The sequence below is a fragment of the Prionailurus viverrinus genome, chromosome C2 (assembly GCF_022837055.1).
Source record: "Prionailurus viverrinus isolate Anna chromosome C2, UM_Priviv_1.0, whole genome shotgun sequence".
NCBI lineage: Eukaryota > Metazoa > Chordata > Mammalia > Carnivora > Felidae > Prionailurus > Prionailurus viverrinus.
Window position 1 is genome coordinate 13445624 of NC_062569.1, and position 18919 is coordinate 13464542.

General features: G+C 40.1%; 1 protein-coding gene across 6 annotated transcripts in view; it reads right to left on the minus strand.

Moving 5' to 3' along the window:
- RBMS3 (RNA binding motif single stranded interacting protein 3) overlaps positions 1-18919 on the minus strand; it is a 727926-nt gene that overhangs the window by 571674 nt on the left and 137333 nt on the right. For 4 of the 6 annotated variants that reach the window (XM_047874917.1, XM_047874913.1, XM_047874918.1 and 1 more), the window contains exon 2: positions 9333-9505. In XM_047874917.1, the coding sequence (XP_047730873.1) occupies positions 9333-9505 (173 nt within the window). The remainder of the gene's footprint in view (positions 1-9332; positions 9506-18919) is intronic. The other 2 variants (XM_047874915.1, XM_047874916.1) reach the window with 1 other exon arrangement.

Sequence of the window (18919 nt, forward strand, 5' to 3'; positions counted from 1 at the left end):
CTATCTGTGATGCCCTTCCTTCTAAATATCATATGCCTGGCTCCTTCTTGAAATTGAGAGTTCATCTTAAAGACATTACCCAGTCTATAATGACCTCCCAGTCATTACTTACAATCTCCTTTTCATGGCATTTCAACCTTCTTTTCATGGTAGATTCTAATGTTTTCTTCTTTAGTTAATCAATTTATTTTTCATTTTTTTAATGTTTATTCATGTTTGAGAAGGAGATAGTGCAAGTGGGGCGGAGCGGGGGGGGGGGGGAGCAGAGAGAGAGGGAGACACACAATCTGAAGCAGCCTCCAGGCTCTGAGCTGTCAGCACAGAGCCTGAAACAGGGCTCGAACTCACAAACCTTGAGATCGTGACCTGAGGCAGAGTTAGATGCCTTAACTGAGTCACCCAGGCACCCCTAATTATTCATTTATTATTCTCTCCATCACAATGTAAGCTCTATGCAGATATTTCACCAGTCCTTAAGTTATCTGCAGTGCCTGGCACATAGATGGCATTCAATAAATACCTTTGGGCTAATGAGTAAATAAGCCTTGGCAGTAGTGAAGCAGAAGAGGTGTTGGATGTCATAAACACCAAGCAATTGAAATCTATGTATTTTGGCAACTATTTCTAGGTTGAAGAAAGGAGTAACTTTAAGATCTTTTTCTCTTTATTTTGTCTTTTTTTTTTTTAATCTAAACGACTGGGTGGATGGTGGTGCCATTCACAGAGAAAGGGAATACTGAAGAAGGAACAAGTCTAAGAATAATCATCTTTGGACAATGAGTTTGACAGCTCTTGTAATACAAACTTGGAATCTTTCAGAAATAATGAGATGTGGATGTGGGACTAAGAGAACAATCCATGGGCTGGAGATGTAGATTTCATAATCATCAGAATAGCTGAAGTTATTTAAGTAGACTTTTTAAAACAAGAGAAGAGGGGGTCCAATCTCTGAAAAACAGAAAAGCACTTCAGAGTAAGGCAGATGAAGAGAATTTGGAAAGAAGAATCTCCAAAAGATAAGAGGAGACCCAAGAAAGAGGAATATGATAGCCAAGGAGGAAGACCATTTCACAAATAAAAGAGAGGTAAACAGAGTTAAATAACAGAGAAATCAAATAAGGTAAGGAGTAAAAAAAAGTCAGCCATACTTGGCAATTAGAATAGCAATGGGCAAACTGAAAACCTAGATGCCACCTGAGCTTGCCAAAGTCCTGCCCTTAAATTCCAAGTCCCTCAGAATTTCAGGCACTCATCACGATATCTGCCTCGAATTCTAATTCTCCCAGAGCTCCAGGCCATTACTTGGCCACCCAGAAGGAGTTAATCATACCCTTCCCCATCCCCAGCTTTTTGGTGCTGATACCAACAGAGTAACCTATGTTAACTGGTGCTCTCAATGGTTTCATTCTTGGTTTTATTTCCCCTGTTTCCAGGATAAATAGGAAAAAGTATTATCAGATATCAGCTATTTAAATAAATATTTTAGAAGAATCATGGACATTCAGCAGAATCTTCTTCATCCAAAGTAATAAAAAAATAAAATAATAATAAAAAAATAATGAAAAAGTGGTCAGTGAATCAGTGGGACCATAATTTCCAGGATGCCCCCAAAATGCTGTAAGATTTACTAGATATGTTCTATAACATATAGACTATAGTCATCAAGAAAAATGTAAATATATAGAAGCTAATAACATGAGTCAAAAGAGGAAGAGTTCCTTAATCATCAGTTAAATGAAAATGTTATTAAAAAATGGAATGTTAAAGAAACGTTTGACAATAAAAATCGTGTGAAGAAAGAAAGCGACGTCCTTCCAAGGACATTCTTATTTTATTTATTTTATTTTTTGCTTCAGAAAGAGACAGCGCCAGTGAGGGGAGGGGGACAGAGGGAGAGAGAGAGAATCTTAAGCAGGCTCCATGCTCAGCACTGACAGAGCTCAACATGGGGTTCGATCCCACAACCTTGGGATCAGGACCTGAGCCAAAATCAAAAGCCAGTTACTCAACTGACTGAGCCACCCAAGTGCCCCCCTCCAAGGACATTCTTTAAAGTGCTCATAGATCCCCATTTCAGGGCTTGACTTTCCATGCATAAAACTAAAACAAAAAAAAATCTCATTTTTTAATTGGAAAATCCAATTCGCTCTGAAATTATCTCAACAAAACTTATTTTTAAGTCTTCTAGTTAAATGAAAAAAAAAAATTGGTGCCTCCTATGAAATTTCTAGAATCTATGCAAGTCAGAGTGAGGGAATTAAAATAGAAGATTAAAGTATATTCTTTTTATTAGCATGATTTACTCCAGGGGTTTCCAAACTTTGCTACATTGTAGAATTACCTGAGCAGACTTTTAAATTTTTTTAATGTCTATTTATTTATTTTGATAGAGAGGTGAGTGCCCAAGAGCATGGGAGAGGCAGAAAGAGAGGGAGAAAGAGAAAGAATCCCAAGTAGACCCCACACTACCAGCTCAGGAGTGGGGCTCAAACTCATGAACCATGAGGTTATTATGACCTGTGCTGAAATCAAGAGTCAGACGCTTAATTGACTGAGCCACCCAGGTGCCCCTACCTGAACAGACTTTTAAAAATCTCAGTATCTAAGCGGACTATCTAAATCTAAGTATCTAATCTTAGTATCATGAATTAAATCAGAATCCAGGTGGTAGTATTTTTCTAAAGCTCCTCCAGGGATACTCACGGGCAGCCATGGATGTGAGAACTGGAGACTTATGCCACCCTCGTTCATTAAATGAATGTTTACGTGGTGATGAGGAAGAGCTGGGTTTGAATGCTGGTAGCTCTGTAAATTTGGACAATAAGGCTCCTAACCATTTTGAGCCTGAGTGTACTCAACTATTACTCGGTAATTATTGCTCTCACTTCATAAAGCTATTTTGAGCATTAAATGAGGTAATATTAAAAATGTACAGTGTGTATGTAGTACACAATAAATGTTGTCTATATGTAAACAATTCCTTATTAATGATAATTGTCTATTAATTACAAACCAAATCCTATGTCGGGTTCAGAAAGCATAGTTGGCAAATATAATTGTACATAAGCCTGAATTAATATATGCAGCCAAGTTTCAGATCTATGCTGAGTCAATTCAGACATCTACTTTGGACCTTAAAGGCACTCTCTCATTTAAATTACACAAAGGAGGGTTCAAAGATCCTCAAATTCACTTCGTACTCACACCTGCCACCATACAGATTTACGACGCCTCAAAAGCAGCTGCGTAATTTGAGTCTGGCTTTCAGGAGAAAGCTACTAATAAATTTCCTTGGGTCTTATTAGAGGGAACTTTTAAATCTTCATTGACACGGTAAGAAAGGACTAAAAAAAAATGTCCACTCACATTTTTCTTATTTACTCCGTTACTCTGAAGTGCATGATGATTGTTTTCCTTCAGTTGTATCTGCACAGTTTGACAGATTTCTGTGACAAGGTTACTTTCAAATTGATAAAAGGTTTGATTGTGTCGGTGCATTTGTCAAAACTGTCTGACACCATGTATAATGGACTCTGCACCCGGAGCCCGGACGACACTGGAGTCTGCTCTAACTGTTCAGCGTTTTCCGCACACACCGTAACGAGACGTCCAACAGGGTTGGGTGAAAGTCGGGGAGATTAGCTTGGGCAGACCCTCAGCTCTTGAGCTCCAACACTCCCACTTTGTTCTCCTGGCTTTTCATTCCGGGCATTTCCGCTCTCTGGTTAAATGCTAAAGTGACATTTACAGCTTCATTATAAAGGGAGCAATGCGAGGGTGTCATAGCTTTAGCAAAGAGAACGTTTACAGAGAAAAATGAAGGGCAGGAAAGCGGACTCCCTGGTCTTCTGGTGATGATTAGAAATACATGCGTGCCTACCCAAGAGTTTCCCTCCTTTCCCTTCATTCTAGCGGCCTTACCAAGAGCAGGCTCACTTTATAACAGAAGAACAATTCACTCGATATGCACACAGTGTTGTCATTAACAGATCAGTTAATGATGTAGAAGTGGGGGCGATGGACAGCCGTTGATCAAAAATCAGGCAATGCATTGATCAAAATTTCTGAGTCTTGAGGATGATTAAAGATATTGTACAAGTGGAAAATATAAATACATCATGATTTTTTTCCATTTAAAATTCTGTTTATTATGTTAAATATGTGGTTTTATTTTTTTTTTAAGAACAATTTCACTGTGTTTCAAGGGCATTGTTTACAATTGTATTATAGAAGGTGCCAATTTTTTGAGAGAGGAAATATAGCTTAAAATGCAAAAATGATTATATCACCAAAATTTTATTTGGTCCAAAAGTTGCGATGCTCTCTCTTGCTCACTTCCTCAGTCTCCTAAGCCAACTCTACCTTTTCCTATTTCCATCTCCTCCTCCTGAAATAAGTGTAAAGGGCATATAATCCAAGTATTCCACACATGATCTCCAACAGATAATCCACCCCATGAATATAACTGCATAATTAATAGAAGTTTTTGGTTGCCATTATATTTGCCTTTAGTGCTCTTACTACTGCAGCCCTTAAATGCTTAATAGTATGTTGATGATACATTCATGACTAGGTAAGCAAAAGAGATTAGCTAAAAGTCACGGATGTGGGTCGTCTGTGCCACTTCACTGTTTCTTTCAGAGTTCATTTGATTAATTGTCTCTCAAGTCCTTGTTTTTTAACAGAAAAGTAAATGCATACGAAAACAGGCGTCTTTCACCATACATAACTGTTCTACCGTCACCATTACCGATTCTCACACTTTCTTCTCTGACTATAAATCATTCTTCTTCCACCTTGCGTTCCAACTATTCCTACTACGATCATCCCCTGATCTCATGAGATGCCTTCTTTCCACTCTGTACTTGGCAGTTTTTTGAAACAAAAATCTAAGTCACCTTCCTGTTTATGACAGTTCAATGTTTCCTTCCGTTGCTCTTCATATAAAACAAATTTCCTAACATGATCCAGAAAGAAATCACCTTATCCCATATTTCCACATTTCCAGCTCATTTTGCCCTATACTCGGCCTCCCCCTCTGTTATAACTCCACGGGCTTTTTTTTTTCAGCCCTTTTTCTTGCCATGCTCCCTCTACCCGTTGGTTCTACAGACGTGAGGCTCTTTCTCCTGGAATGCTCTTATCTTCTTTCCTCATCTAGTAAAACCTATTCCTCCTTCTGATCTTACCTCAATGGTCACTTCCTTGGAGAGTCCTTTGCTCACTGCCATAACTAGGACAGATCCCATGTGACAAACACTCTTGGTTCCATGCTCCTCTCTTTTCTTGAATTTATGCTTGCAATTTTATATCAAATATATGCTTATTTAATTGATGTCTATTTTCCCTAGTAAAATATAAGCTCTGCTAAAGCCAGGCCTTTATCTAAATGTACCCACCACTGAATCTTTAGCACAGTATCTGGCATGCAGCACAGGTGCTCTGTAACTATTTCTTGATTGAGAACACAATAGAGTTCTTTGAGATTTCTTAAGATAAAGACATTACAGCCTTTAACTATAGTATCTCCTATAAGACACACAATTCAATGTATTCATTTAAAACAACTAGAGGGGCGCCTGGGTGGCTCAGTCAGTGGAGCGTCTGACTTCGGATCAGGTCATGATCTCGCAGTCCGTGTGTTCGTGCCCCTTGTCAGGCTCTGTGCTGACAGCTCAGAGCCTGAAGCCTGCTTCAGATTCTGTGTCTCCCTTTCTTTCTGCTCCTCCCCCACTCAGGCTCTCTGTCTCTCAAAAATAAATAAACATTAAAAATATTAAAAAAAAAAAGTGGGGGGGCGCCTGGGTGGCTCAGTCGGTTGAGCGTCCGACTTCGGCTCAGGTCATGATCTCACGGTTTGTGAGTTCGAGCCCCATGACGGGCTCTGTGCTGACAACTCAGGATCTAGAGCCTGCTTCGGATTCTGTGTCTCCCTCTCTCTCTGCTCCTCCCCTGCTCACACTCTGTCTCTCTCTCAAAAGTAAAAATAAAGATTAAAAAAAATTTAATACATGTGTATATTAAAAAAGAAATACTAATGGCCAATGTGAGAGACCAACTCTACAAGAGAGGCAAAGGGATTTTACAAGTGACCTGCATTGATCTCTTACCACAGGTGTCCCTACACATCAGGCCATACCGATACAGCTGAATCGACTCGGGCTGTGACCCTGTCAAAACTATAAAAGGGGATTAGTGAGAGAGAGAGAAGTATCCAGGAGCACATTGTACCACTAAATAATAATGAGGATCTCAACGAAATATCAGAATTTTAGCATGAAAGAAGCTTAAAGCATTATCAAGTGGAAACCCATTATTTTATACATAAGGGAAACCAACATTAGGGTGAAAACAAGCCATGAGTCCAAGGCCACACCCTCAGCTGATGGCAGAACCAGGGCTGAAAACCTGATCTCTTGGTGCACAGCTATTCCCATTGTATTATGTGGCTTGATCACATCAGTTCCTCAAAATTCTCTAGGAAAAATAATCTGAGCAATAAACTCCAGGTCCAGACCACTTCAGTAACTGTAGAACCCACAGACACGTTTATAATAACAACAGCATGGGTCCAATCTTATTACCCAGCAAAAACTAACATGAACAAGTAACCAGCACCCTCTGTGCTCTTAGCCTTCTCTAAATTTCTCACATGCACGTAAGAACATTAACACAACTTCTTTCCTCAAAAATAACCTCTCTGTGTCACTAAATCTCTTTCCTGAGTTCAAAACACCAATGCAGGCTGGGGCACCCAGGTGGCTCAGCGGGTTGAGCATCCGACTCTTGATTTCAGCTCAGGTCATGATCTCATGGTTTGTGTGTCTGAGCCCCACATCAGGTTCTGTGCCTGCTTGGGGTGTTCTTTCCCTCTCTTTCCGCTCCTACTCCACTCACATGCTCCCCCTCTCTCCCAAAATAAATAAACTTGAAAACGACAACACCAAAACCACCAATACTGGTTTTTAGGTAACACTTCCATTTATCTATTTCTGGCAACATTCTATCAAATGTGGACACTGACACAGACATCTGTAGTATAATGCTACATCAGTGGTATGTTCGTAAACCAGCTCTCCGAAAACATAATATACAATTTAAAAATCTTATTTCTAGGGCTTGTTGGTTCTTCTGATGTAGATATGCCCATCATGGCTGTCTTCAAGCCACTGAGTCTGTAAGACATCACACACAGAATTCCTGAATATTTAACAATTGACTCTAATGCACCAAAGGCAGTACCGGCATGCCACTGGAAGTACAGGGACACCTACAGATAGTCAAAGTCAACCTACTCTCTTGTAAGAGGAGACTGAGGCTCAGAGAGTAAATGACTTGCCCCCAGATCACACAGTGGCTGAGTGGGCTTTAATACACAGGATTCTACCTCAGCTACCTTCATAAATTAAGTGAAACTTTCCGTATTAGACATAGTCAGTGGTTTTCATATTATTGAAGAAAGAAGTGCTTCTCAAAAGTAAGCAGCATATGGGGCACCTGGGTGGCTCAGTCGGTTGAGCGTCCGACTTCGGCTCAGGTCAGGATCTTGCCGTTCAAGGGTTTGAGCCCCGTGTTGGGGCTCAGAGCCTGGAGCCTGTTTCAGATTCTGTGTCTCCCTCTCTCTGCCCCTTCCCCGCTCATGCTCTGTCTCTCTCTGTCTCTCATAAATGAATAAACGTTAAAATTTAAAAAAAAAGAAAAAAAAAGTAAGCAGCCTCAACAATGCCAGAGAGACTGTTAGAAATGCATATTTTTAGTCTCCACCCCAGGTCTAGGGACTCTTTACCTTTATCTTTATCTGTCTGTGCTTCACTAAACTCTTTGAGTGATAGGGAGCAATGAGAAAAAAATCTTCCTTAAATCCATCAATATTATTTTTGTAAATGAGATCCCAATAAGAGTCAAAGATAATAGCTGTCCCTTTTCCTATCAGCATCCTTTAAGAGATACTTCTGAAGGTTTTAACATAAAGACCACAATCTTTCGCATTTACAGAGTCCTTACTCTTCAAAATAGTTTAGATTTTTCTAACAACAGGAAAAAGTTGAATTATTTACCTTCCCATTCTCCACCCCAACCTTTTACTGATCAAAGCCTAACCTACACTTCTATGCCTTAGCCCTAGCACATTCGTTTTGCTTACACAACTCCCTTTAAATATTTATTTGTCAAAGTTTTGCTCCACCCCGTCACAAATCGAGGTAGTCAAGAGCAAAACGGCTCTCCCACTGTAATCTACATATTGCTTTGCCAATTGATTATCCAGTTATGTATTTGTGTTTTGGTTTATCAGCCACTTCCTGGTGTTTTGCTATTTGTTCCCAACCTTCAGATCCAGAACAAAGACAAATAAATACTGTCTGCTTTGTTTTCCTCTTCCAATATTTTAGAGGTTGGAAAATTTACAAAATAAATATCCTCTCAACCTTCTTGTAAAAGCATTGCAAAAGAGAAAAAGAAGAATTGAGTAACAGTTTCCCAAATTTAAAAATACCCAGCTAAGGCACACTCAAATGACCAACAGCTGTACTGATATTACTTGAAAAATAATCATACAGCAATCTACAAATACAGGTCCATGAGTTGCAATTCAGTATTCCTTATTAATTTTATTTGGAGGGCACACGTAAGTATGTGTATTCTATTTGCACAGAAGTAAGACTGTTAATAACCTAAATGTTCATAGATAATAGATTAACAAAAACACTTTGGAAGGGCATGTTCGTCACTGCCACATTTCCTAGCAAATCCAAAACTACTTGGTGAGTATGGTTCATGGCCTTGGTGGGAAATAGCTTCACTGGATGTGGAAGTGGATGTTTTCAAGGAAACCAAAGTACTAGTTTTATAATTCCCCAATTACCTGGTCCTGGCTGAACTTCTATTTACCGAGAACTGGTCAGAAAAGCTTTGCAGCACAGGAGGAGGCAACCATCCTGAAAGCAACTGTTTCTAAATTTTCAAGATTGCCTTCGCTAATACTTCCACCCCCAAAAGCAGCTACCTTTATGAGATTCATTACTGATCCCACCAGCCACAAGGGGTCTGCTTGCTCGTCATCTTTTCGGTCAATACATGCATATCAGCCAGCACTCCCAGGTACATCTACTCAGGGACCTCCACCCCACCTCTAAAGGAAAGAACACCAACTCCATTCGCTAACATCAGCTGGACTTAGATTTCAAACTTAAGTCCCATTTGTACGGTGGAGTCTACCTCACTGAGGCACCAATAAAGGGGTGTACCGAGCGCAATACCGAGTCCTATGTGGACTGAGCCCACGTGAGCCAGCGCGGAGAAGAGGAGCGGCGTGGAGAGCAGAGGGCACTTACGGTTGGCACAGCTTGATTAGGTCCTGGTCAGTGGTGCCTGGAGGAAGGCCTCGAATGTACAGGTTGGTTTTACTCAACTGTTCCCCGCTGCTGTTGCTGCTGCTGTTGTTGCTGCTGCTGTTTGTGCTGGGGCTGGGAGGTGCCATGGGGTGGGGAGCTGGTGCATAGGACTGCTGGAAACAGAAAAGGCTGTTACTGGAAAAACAAAGCCAGCACCTATTCACAGGCCAGCAGCGCAGCTCGAAAGCAATGCAGGCTTCTCGGCCTCTCTGATCCACACATGCACACACATTTTTATATCACTACCCTGTACGCTTTTGAGAACATCATTCCCCCCACTCTGGACCTGCACTTGGATCGGCATAAGTTAGCCCTAAATGGGGCAGAAAGAAGTTCCCAGGTGCTCCTGACAGTGGCATATGCCTTCTGAATCAGTCCCCTGTGATTTTCCTTAGAGGTGTAAACTCACACGCTACCTCCCTCCCCACGACAATAACGTAGTTTGCTCTTGGCACCAAAGCTCTGCCCCTAGCTCACCTTTAACGAGCCACATGTCTTTGCTTTGTCTCCACTCCTTGTCCCCTCCTCTCCAAAACACAAAACCGAAACCAAACAAACAAAAAACTGCCTCATATTGTTGCCCTCCCCATCACTCTCCAATATAATTCCTGACACACAGGAATCACTCTATGAATAGCGAATCTAGGAAGGGCCAAACGGACGGATGAATGGACCTCATCCTTTTCTACCACTCCCAAATCTGCTTCTTCATGGCGGACGTCCCGTGTTTTGCGATACTGAGCCGCCATTCTCTCGATGCAGTCAAGATCCCCTTTAGGTTACTCTAGTCGAGGGTCTCAATCCAGGAACTACTGACAACTTGGGATAATTCTCTGCTGTGGGGCCTTTTGTTCATTACACTGTACGTCCTACATTGCTCATTGTAGGATGGTAGCAGTAACCTTGTCCTTTACCCACCAGATTCTAGTAGCAGCCATCCCCTAGTTGTGACCACCAAAATTTCTCCACACACTGCCAAGTGTCCCCGGGGAAAGAACCACTGCTCTCCCCCGGTAGAAAATCACTGCTCTAACTTGTCAAACTGTTTTCTAACAAAATAAAATGATAAAATGATCCCTAGCAACTGAGAATATACAATGTGAATATACGTGCTAGAATTAGTAGACACGATGCTCATTATATACTTCATTTCTTTGTCAAATGGGCCTATCTTCACAAGTTCTTAAATTACACGGACTGAGTCTGCATTCCCGCTGTGTCTCTTACTGGCTGTGTGACCTTTAGATGGTGCCTTCGCCTCTCTAAGACTCAACATTCTCATTAATATGAGGAGGATAAAAATACTACTCTCAGTAGTATGTCACAGGGTCTCTATATAAATTCAATGAGCTAATGTAAACAAAATGGTTCCTGGAAATTAGAAAGTGCAAAATAAATGTTAGCAAAAACAAAAATGCAAGAGTAACAATAATAACATTTGTAGCTCACATCTGTCTTGCCAGTAACGTTAGGCTATATAACTATCCCAGATATTCTCAGTCGTAACCTAGAATGTTACCTAAAGGTAACACCTATTAAGATTCCAGTGGGGAGATTTTGGGCTGAGTTTTAACCTGAAGACACATTAGCTGTTCTATCAGGGGTGAAGGTGTGTATTTAACAGATGGCAAGTAGATGCTTAAGAAATACTTAGTCTACAACATATACAGTACAAATTGAATGAACACAGCACTTAGCCCACAGTGATAAAAGACCAAGTTTTAGCAGCACCAGCCTTGTTTCTTGCTATAATACTCGGTCTTATAATTTTCAGAATGATCAGATTTGCCCCAGTCCATATTTCCAAGTGGCTACAAGACAATGCCTCTTAGCTACAACATGTCAAATGAAACTCATTATCTCTGCCCTCTCACCTCCCAAGTCCCCACCCCAGACACCCAGCACAATGACCCCATTTCTCTCTGGTGTTGCTGACATCCATCTAGCCCCCATGCTAGAAGTCTTGGGGTCAGCTTCACTTGTTCTTTAATTCTAAATCTCGAAATACAGTCAGCTACCAAATTTTTGGACAAGTTTCTAGAAGCATCCTTTTCTCTGAATTCTCACTGCCTCCTAGGCCGGGATCTGGTCCACCTTGTGGATCCACCATATCTACCATCTGGCTCATGCTTTCCTCTTAGGGAGGAAAGTGGAGGAAATATAAGTCAGATGGTCAAATGCAAAGGCACACTGGTCTAGAGTATCCTGGGCAGTTCCTTTAAGGAATGGGGAGGTGGGACAGAACCCAGAGCCTCCTTCTTTGAAACAAACATTTCAAGTAAACATTAGGTATTACTTAATCTGCTACCAACATTTTTAATGTGGGATTTTACAACAAACTACACAGGAGAATACTTTCTGTTCCCAATGTTTGAAAAAAATGACATACATCCATTGCCTTTTGGAATTTAATATCTGCATAAAGCTGCATGAAGTTTCTTGGCTGGCATGAAAAACTAGTCCGCCTTGACCTAAGAAATCCATTTCGCTCCGTGGACACCCCATAACACTTAAGCTCTATCTCTTTACATGCCCTGCACTTAGTAGGTTTTAACACATCCCTGCTAAAGTAATGCCCTGGTCCCTGTACCTCCCAATGGGACAGATGAGATTTATCTTTCACTTCCCGCATGTGCTTTATTTTCTTAAATTTCGCAGGGCTTTTTAAAAGCTGTTTGTTACCACTTTCACCTCCCCTCTCTCCAAATTCTTTGAATTCCATTCTGTACTCAGGCTTCTTTTAAAATGAGGCTTTGTTAAAAGCAGTTTTCCCCCATTGCATAGCTTTTAAAACTATCAGGGAGCCAAAATAAAATCATATCTTCAGCTTTATGTATCATAGATCTGATGGACCAGCTCAGACTGAGTCCCTGAATGATCAAATAAGAAATTTTCATCTATAGGATGGTCAATATGTGTTTACTTAATTATCCACCCCCCGCACCCACCCTTCATAGCCAGAATATCATTTAGTAAATTGCATGGTGCTTAAAACAATAAATGTGCCCTCCAAAGTGCCCAATGTATTTACTAGGAAAAAAAAATGAAACAGTCAAAAGCAAATCAAAGCTGGGACGACTATAGGCTACTTGTATGCATGGAAATGAGGTATGTAATTTACAAATAGAGATCCAAACACCAGCCTGTTGTGGAGAAATGATGTATTTCAAAAGCCCTTTGAAAAAAAATACACAATCAAAAGGGGTTATCTGTGTCATATTCTTGTTTGTGAATTCTAGAAGTTCTGCTGAGGCGCACCTGGGTGGCTCTGTCAGTTAAGCATCCACCTTCAGCTCAGGTCATGATCTCACCCTCCGTGAGTTCGAGCCCTGCGTCGGGCTCTGTGCTGACAGCTCGGAGCTGGAACCCGCTTCAGATTCTGTGTCTCCCTCTCTCTGACCCTCCCCTGTTCATGCTCTGTCTCTCTCTTCTCAAAAATAAATAAACATTAAAAAAAATTGTTTTAGAAGTTCTGCTGAAAGAGGTAGACTTTCTCAGTGTTATTGAACCAATCAATCCAGAGATTTTAAGACGGAATGCCTACATTCTCACTACTCCTTAATATTTCATTTATCTGCTGATGATATACTGAATGATTCAGGTAGTGGTTTGCGCTGTAAATCATCCTTTGGTTTTAAGAATTATAAATTCCCTCCTCTCCTCCCACTTTGCAAACACACATCTTTTAATCAACAAAACATTGGCAGAAGTCTCCCGTAACGTCTGACAAATGCACAGGCCTAAATGAATTAATTTGTGAAAAGCAAAAGCAATGTTGTGTGCCCTGGTACCAGAGACAAATGACCACACTACAGCATCTTTACAAAAAAAAAAAAAAAAAAAGGAGCAATAATCTTTAGAGGTGAATGGGTCACAGCAACCACTTTCCTAATTAAAAGTGGCTCTGATTCCGTCCTCGATTCTTTGTCTTCAAATGGATTTGGGACTTTATCATTGATTAGCTTTTAAATCATTTTGAGGCACCCAGGAAGAAATGTTTAAATGTTAGTAAAAAAAGAATTTATTTTCCCTCAGATAAAATGGACTTTGCTATATTGCTCAAAGTCATACTTTATAAATCCTATTTAGGAGCGGTGAGGACTTACAGTCCAGGGTTACTGAACACTGTTACACGGTGCCGTAGCAGGGCAGGGAGCTGCTATGAATCTGCAGTGTCAGCTTGGTTAGAACCAGTGAAAACGGCAGATTTTCAGAAGAGGACCTTCAGATGGCACTCTGATGGAGGAGGGAGATAGGATTTCTCTTGAACCTGCACACGCTTGGCAAATATGCAGATTTTCCTCAGGTGTTTATTCATGGTCTGTTGGGACCATGGTCTGCTGGGAGGGTCTGTTAAGTATCATGGGATGGGGGTTGAAAATCTCTAAACCACATGTTGGGGCTACTACATCAGTGGATCAGTACCCAGTGTTTTCTTTGGGCAACTAAACCAAATGACTTGACATCCATTTTAGAAGATAACGATTCTAATAATTATAGGTAACATTTGTTGCGTGCTTCCTAATAGGCATTGTATATAACCACCCAATGAGGCAAAGAATATTCTTCTCAAACATAAATGAGAAAACCAAAGTGCAAAATGGACAGATGACCTTCTCAAGGTCACACAGTGGGAGCCCCACTTTGACCCTAGAAAGTTGGACTCCAGGGGCCATGCAGCCCCCACCAGCACAACAGAACTTCACCTATTAATGACATGGGCACCAACACAAATGGCTTTTTTGCCATCAGCTTTGGAAGAAGGCATGAACAAAAGCTCTCCTGCATCCAAGTATACGGGGGAGAAATCGAACAAGGATGGTAAACAGCATCTAGTCAAAATGGAGGTTAATAAGGCCTTTCCTCTATCAGAATTTAAATGAAGTCCATCTTAAAATTTAATGTCAAAGGGGAAGAGACCATCAGAAGCAAGCAAGGTGATGAGTTTTTCAAATAACATCAAACAAATGGGTTCCTTGGTCAAGATTCAGGGGATGTTATTTGATAACAGGAAAATGAACCGGCTTGCAAATCATCCTACAACAGCTGATTCATTTAGTGTGCTTTGTTAATATGCCTCATTTTTCAAGTTTGAAAAGTGAATCAACCGGGTCCTCCTACATTCTTCTAAAATGTGTGATTTGTGTATATAGGTTTGGATGGAGGTTGGTTGTGCTTTTGACCCCTACATATTTTGGAGGTAAACTGGAGAGGGATATGAGTTGTAGTTTTATTTGTTTCCTCTTTTTTTTCCCCAGTTTTATTTTAACAGGAAGTGTTTGATACGTTCAATAAATGCTGTTCACATTTCAAGAGGGTAAAGTAAATCATTAAAAATCATCTTTTATACGGTATGAAACATATTAGCTGAACATGTCTGAAGGCAGGGATGTAATATACACACACCAGCCAGACCATCTTAAGCCAGGGTCGCTACTGACATTTTGAACGAGGTAATTCCTTGTCGTGGGGCTATATTGTGCATTGTAGGATATTGAACAGCACCCCTGTCCTTTGCTACTAGATGGCAGGTGTACTACCCTCCCCCCAGGGTGTGGCTACCCAAAATGTTTCCAGGTATTGTCAAATGTCCTCTGAGGGTAAAAGTGTGCCTGGTTGGCAATCACTGCCTTAAACAGATCCAGCCCCTCTCCTTGAAAAACGAATACCAGCACAGGACCCAGAAATGGAATAATAATAATAACTCAATGGCCTACAACCTACTGCATTGAAAAACCACATCTACTGACCCAAGTTCAACTTCTTATCCCCAAGTATATACGGCACTCATCTCTGCGTGCCTCTGCCCTCCGTCACTAAGACATTGGTACGCCGCATTTCATTTGCAGCAGACGAGGTCTGAAACACGCTTCTTCCTCTTATTGAAAACATAACTCTTTTACAAAGAGAATTTAAAATATTTTTTGCATGCAATTCCCGTTGGCTGGGAATCACAGGGCCTTGATGCCAAACTGCAGTCAATTCTATTCCCGGCATCTGGTTGCTGGCAGGATCCTGAAGCAGTTGGTCTGGTGGTTTTTTGGAGTAGCCTTGGACTCCCTCACACAGCAGTCTGTTCTGCTGATGGTCTCCCCAATTTGTTTTTATTCATCTCCAGTGCAACAGAATTTGTACTCTTTTATCCACTCAAGGGTAAAGCCCCGGATAAAGTCTCCCATGGGATCGACATGCCAAGTCTTTTACTATCCAAAAATGAATACAAACCACATTCCTGTCTTAAATCATACATTATTTAGCCTGCACGTACACATGCAATCCATTGCTCGGTGGATTAACACTGCTGCAGGCTATTGAATTCCTCTCCCAGACAGTATAATTTCTATATAACCTTGCTTCTGCACACCTCGCCTCTAGTGGGAACACAATACGAGCAAGTAGACACGGCAAGAATTGCAGCAGTCACTGGAGTGCCTATCATAGCCTTAAATGAGGATGTGCGTATTGTCTATGCAAGCAATAATCAATGCAGCTAAATTAATATATAAGGCAAGACATGCAATTTTAGCCATGGTTTCATGAACCACATATATTGACGCTTTGTGGTTTTATGCTGGACAACTGCCCCTCCATTGGTCTAGAATACAATTATAGAAAACAATGGTTCCAATTCCACCTTTCATAACAGAGTTTGGTGAAAACCTGCCCCACTTCTCTTTTCCTACCCACGGATCAGACATGGAAATGAGCAATAAAGGACAAGACTCCTCACAAAAGGCAATCATTTGCATATTCTCTGTTAACAGTTTTTGGTAATAGCCACTGTCAACAGTGGTGGTGCGGTGTTTAAGAGCTCCACATTGCCCTCTGAGAATCCTGCTCTACCCCTAACTAGGCACTTAAACCTCTAGTCACGGGTACAACAGGAATTTCGATGATCTCACCTAAGACTGTTGTGAGGCTTTAATATATAAATTACACATAAAATATTTAGCATAGTGCCTGACACAGAGTCAATACTCGATAAATACTTGTTGATCTTATCATTTTCATCAGCACCATCATGAGGCAGATCCTTAAAAGAAACACTACTCTCTCAATCCTACTTGGAGTAGTTTACCTTTAAGGGGTGCTGCCAGAGTCAATCATTGATTTTCTAAGCATGGGAGCCACTATTCTTGAGATGAAACTATATCACCAGAACTGTGGTTTGTCATTTTCATCAAGAACCAAAAAGTAATAACTAAGCACTGATGAAACAATCATTGTGGATTGAAAGGCTAATTAGTTTCAAGGTATTTCCAAATCACTACTGAGGTATTATTAAAATTCTGTTAGGATGAGATTCACTTTTGCTGTAAATATTAGTTTTTAAAAACCTCAGCAGATTGCATAATCACACATCGCTCTGTGCTATTTACAAATAGGATTAATCTAAAGTCATTGAATTCCATTCAGAGGTTTAAATATTAAATGACATTTTAAAATTCATGGTACTTGCAAACACAAGTAAACTAGTTATTGTTCATTACAAGCACCTATAAACCAATTTCATTAACAAATTTACAAGCTAGAGGAGAGTGGCTGCTATAAATGATGCCACTGGCCTTTTATAAAGATTGCTCAGTTCTCCAAATGCCAGTGACATCTGGTCTTTGCTCCTATCCATCTTTTAATTTGGCCAACTCGTGATCTCTTTAAGGAAAAATAAACAAAATTAAAATATACTCAAAATTTAGCTCAAAATATAGCTCAAAATTTGGGCTACTTACACCATTCATGTAAAAGTTCAAGTCTACACTTAGAAAATAATCCCAAACAGCTCATGATTCCAGTATTAATAAGGATTGATTCCTCATGCAAAATAAATAAATAAATAAATAAAATAAGCCATGATTGGTACCCAAGGTGGAGATTACAATGGCATCTATACCACAAATAGTAATGGTTAGAATTCCCCAGAAATATCAAAGTGACTGTAAACCCTGGATGGGGCCTCTGTTCTGTTTGTCCCAGGAATGTCTCCGAGATCAACTCAAACACTTCCTTTTGTAATGAGCTAGAATCACCAGGACAAGACTGGAAATCCAGAACAGGTCATAACTGCTTGTGGAGATCTCTAGGATAGCCAATGGTCAGCAACTCAATTCCTAATGCAATCAGAGATAAAGAGGAGATCTTACAGTCCAACAATTACACTCGGGTCACATTCTTGTGCCTTACATATTTACTTAATTTTTTCATCTGGTTTTTCCCCATAATCTCTATTTTGACTATTTTCTTAGTTTTTGCAATATTCTATGCTTCATAATCCAAGAATGTTTCCCTAAAACTACGATCAGTAATATCGCCAACAATTAGTTGTCCTAGCTGTATCATGTATGCTATCCAAAACAGAGAAGCACAATTCATACAACTTAAAGGGCACCACTGCAAGATAGGTGGACCTCGAACTTTATTGTGACTAAATGAACACTCTCAAAATTTTCTTCTTCAATGAAAACAGATATAATGAACCATTTCCACTCATTCCACTTGACCACTTTCCATATAAACCAATCAAATGACCGGGTTGGTTACTAGTAGCTAATGGGTGATAGAAATGAAGCATTTTGTTTCAAACCATGTGTAGCAATAATTGCTATCAATAATGAAAGGCCATCCGGAACATCAAATGGCATTAAGGCTCTTTTGATACACTAAATGATTCTGTCCAATTAAATCAGAATTCACTTTTTCTGAAAGTAAATCCATGTTGACTTAAGAGCAACTCAATAATAGGATAAAGAACAAGTGCAGTAAACCCTTATTCCTTTATTGAGGCTTTCCTACTACTTCCAAAATATCTCTCCAGTCCCTATCTCACCCTGTTTTCCTCGATTTCCCAGGGCTCACCCACATTCCTTGCCACACCATGCTCCTATCTGAATCTATGCCTTATTTTGTCTTCCTCCCTTCACTTAGAATGCCTAGTCTGCATTCTTATACCTTCTACGGTGACTCTAAAATGTATCTTATAAACTGGGGTACTTTGGAGAGCAAAATAGGGAGATGTTGATAATTATATCAGGACACAAGGAATCAATTGAGACCGTCCAAAGAAACTTAGAACATATGGTCATTTATGATTATTTTCTATGTATCTAAATCTCACATATTCATCTAGAGTCACCTGAAGTTCCACCCCATTTTGTAGCATTTCCTGTTATTATTTTAGACCTATTTCATTTACCCCTCTTCTTCGTTTCTATATAATTAAATATCCACAGAAGGTTATAAAATATTTAACAAGAATAGCAATGACTGATGTATAATGAATATATAATATACATGAGGCATTGTTCTAAGAACTTTATATTAATTGATTTATACTTTTGGAGGTATGTATATGGCTACCCCCATATTGAAGATGAGAATACAGAGTTTCAATGACCTTTAAAGGTTGTTCAGCTACTCCGTGACAAATTCAGGGCCTGAAGTAAGGCAGTCTGTACTCCGGTTAATTCCAGATTTAACTCTAAATATGTGCAATCCAATATGGTAGCCACCTGTCCCACATAACTATTTAA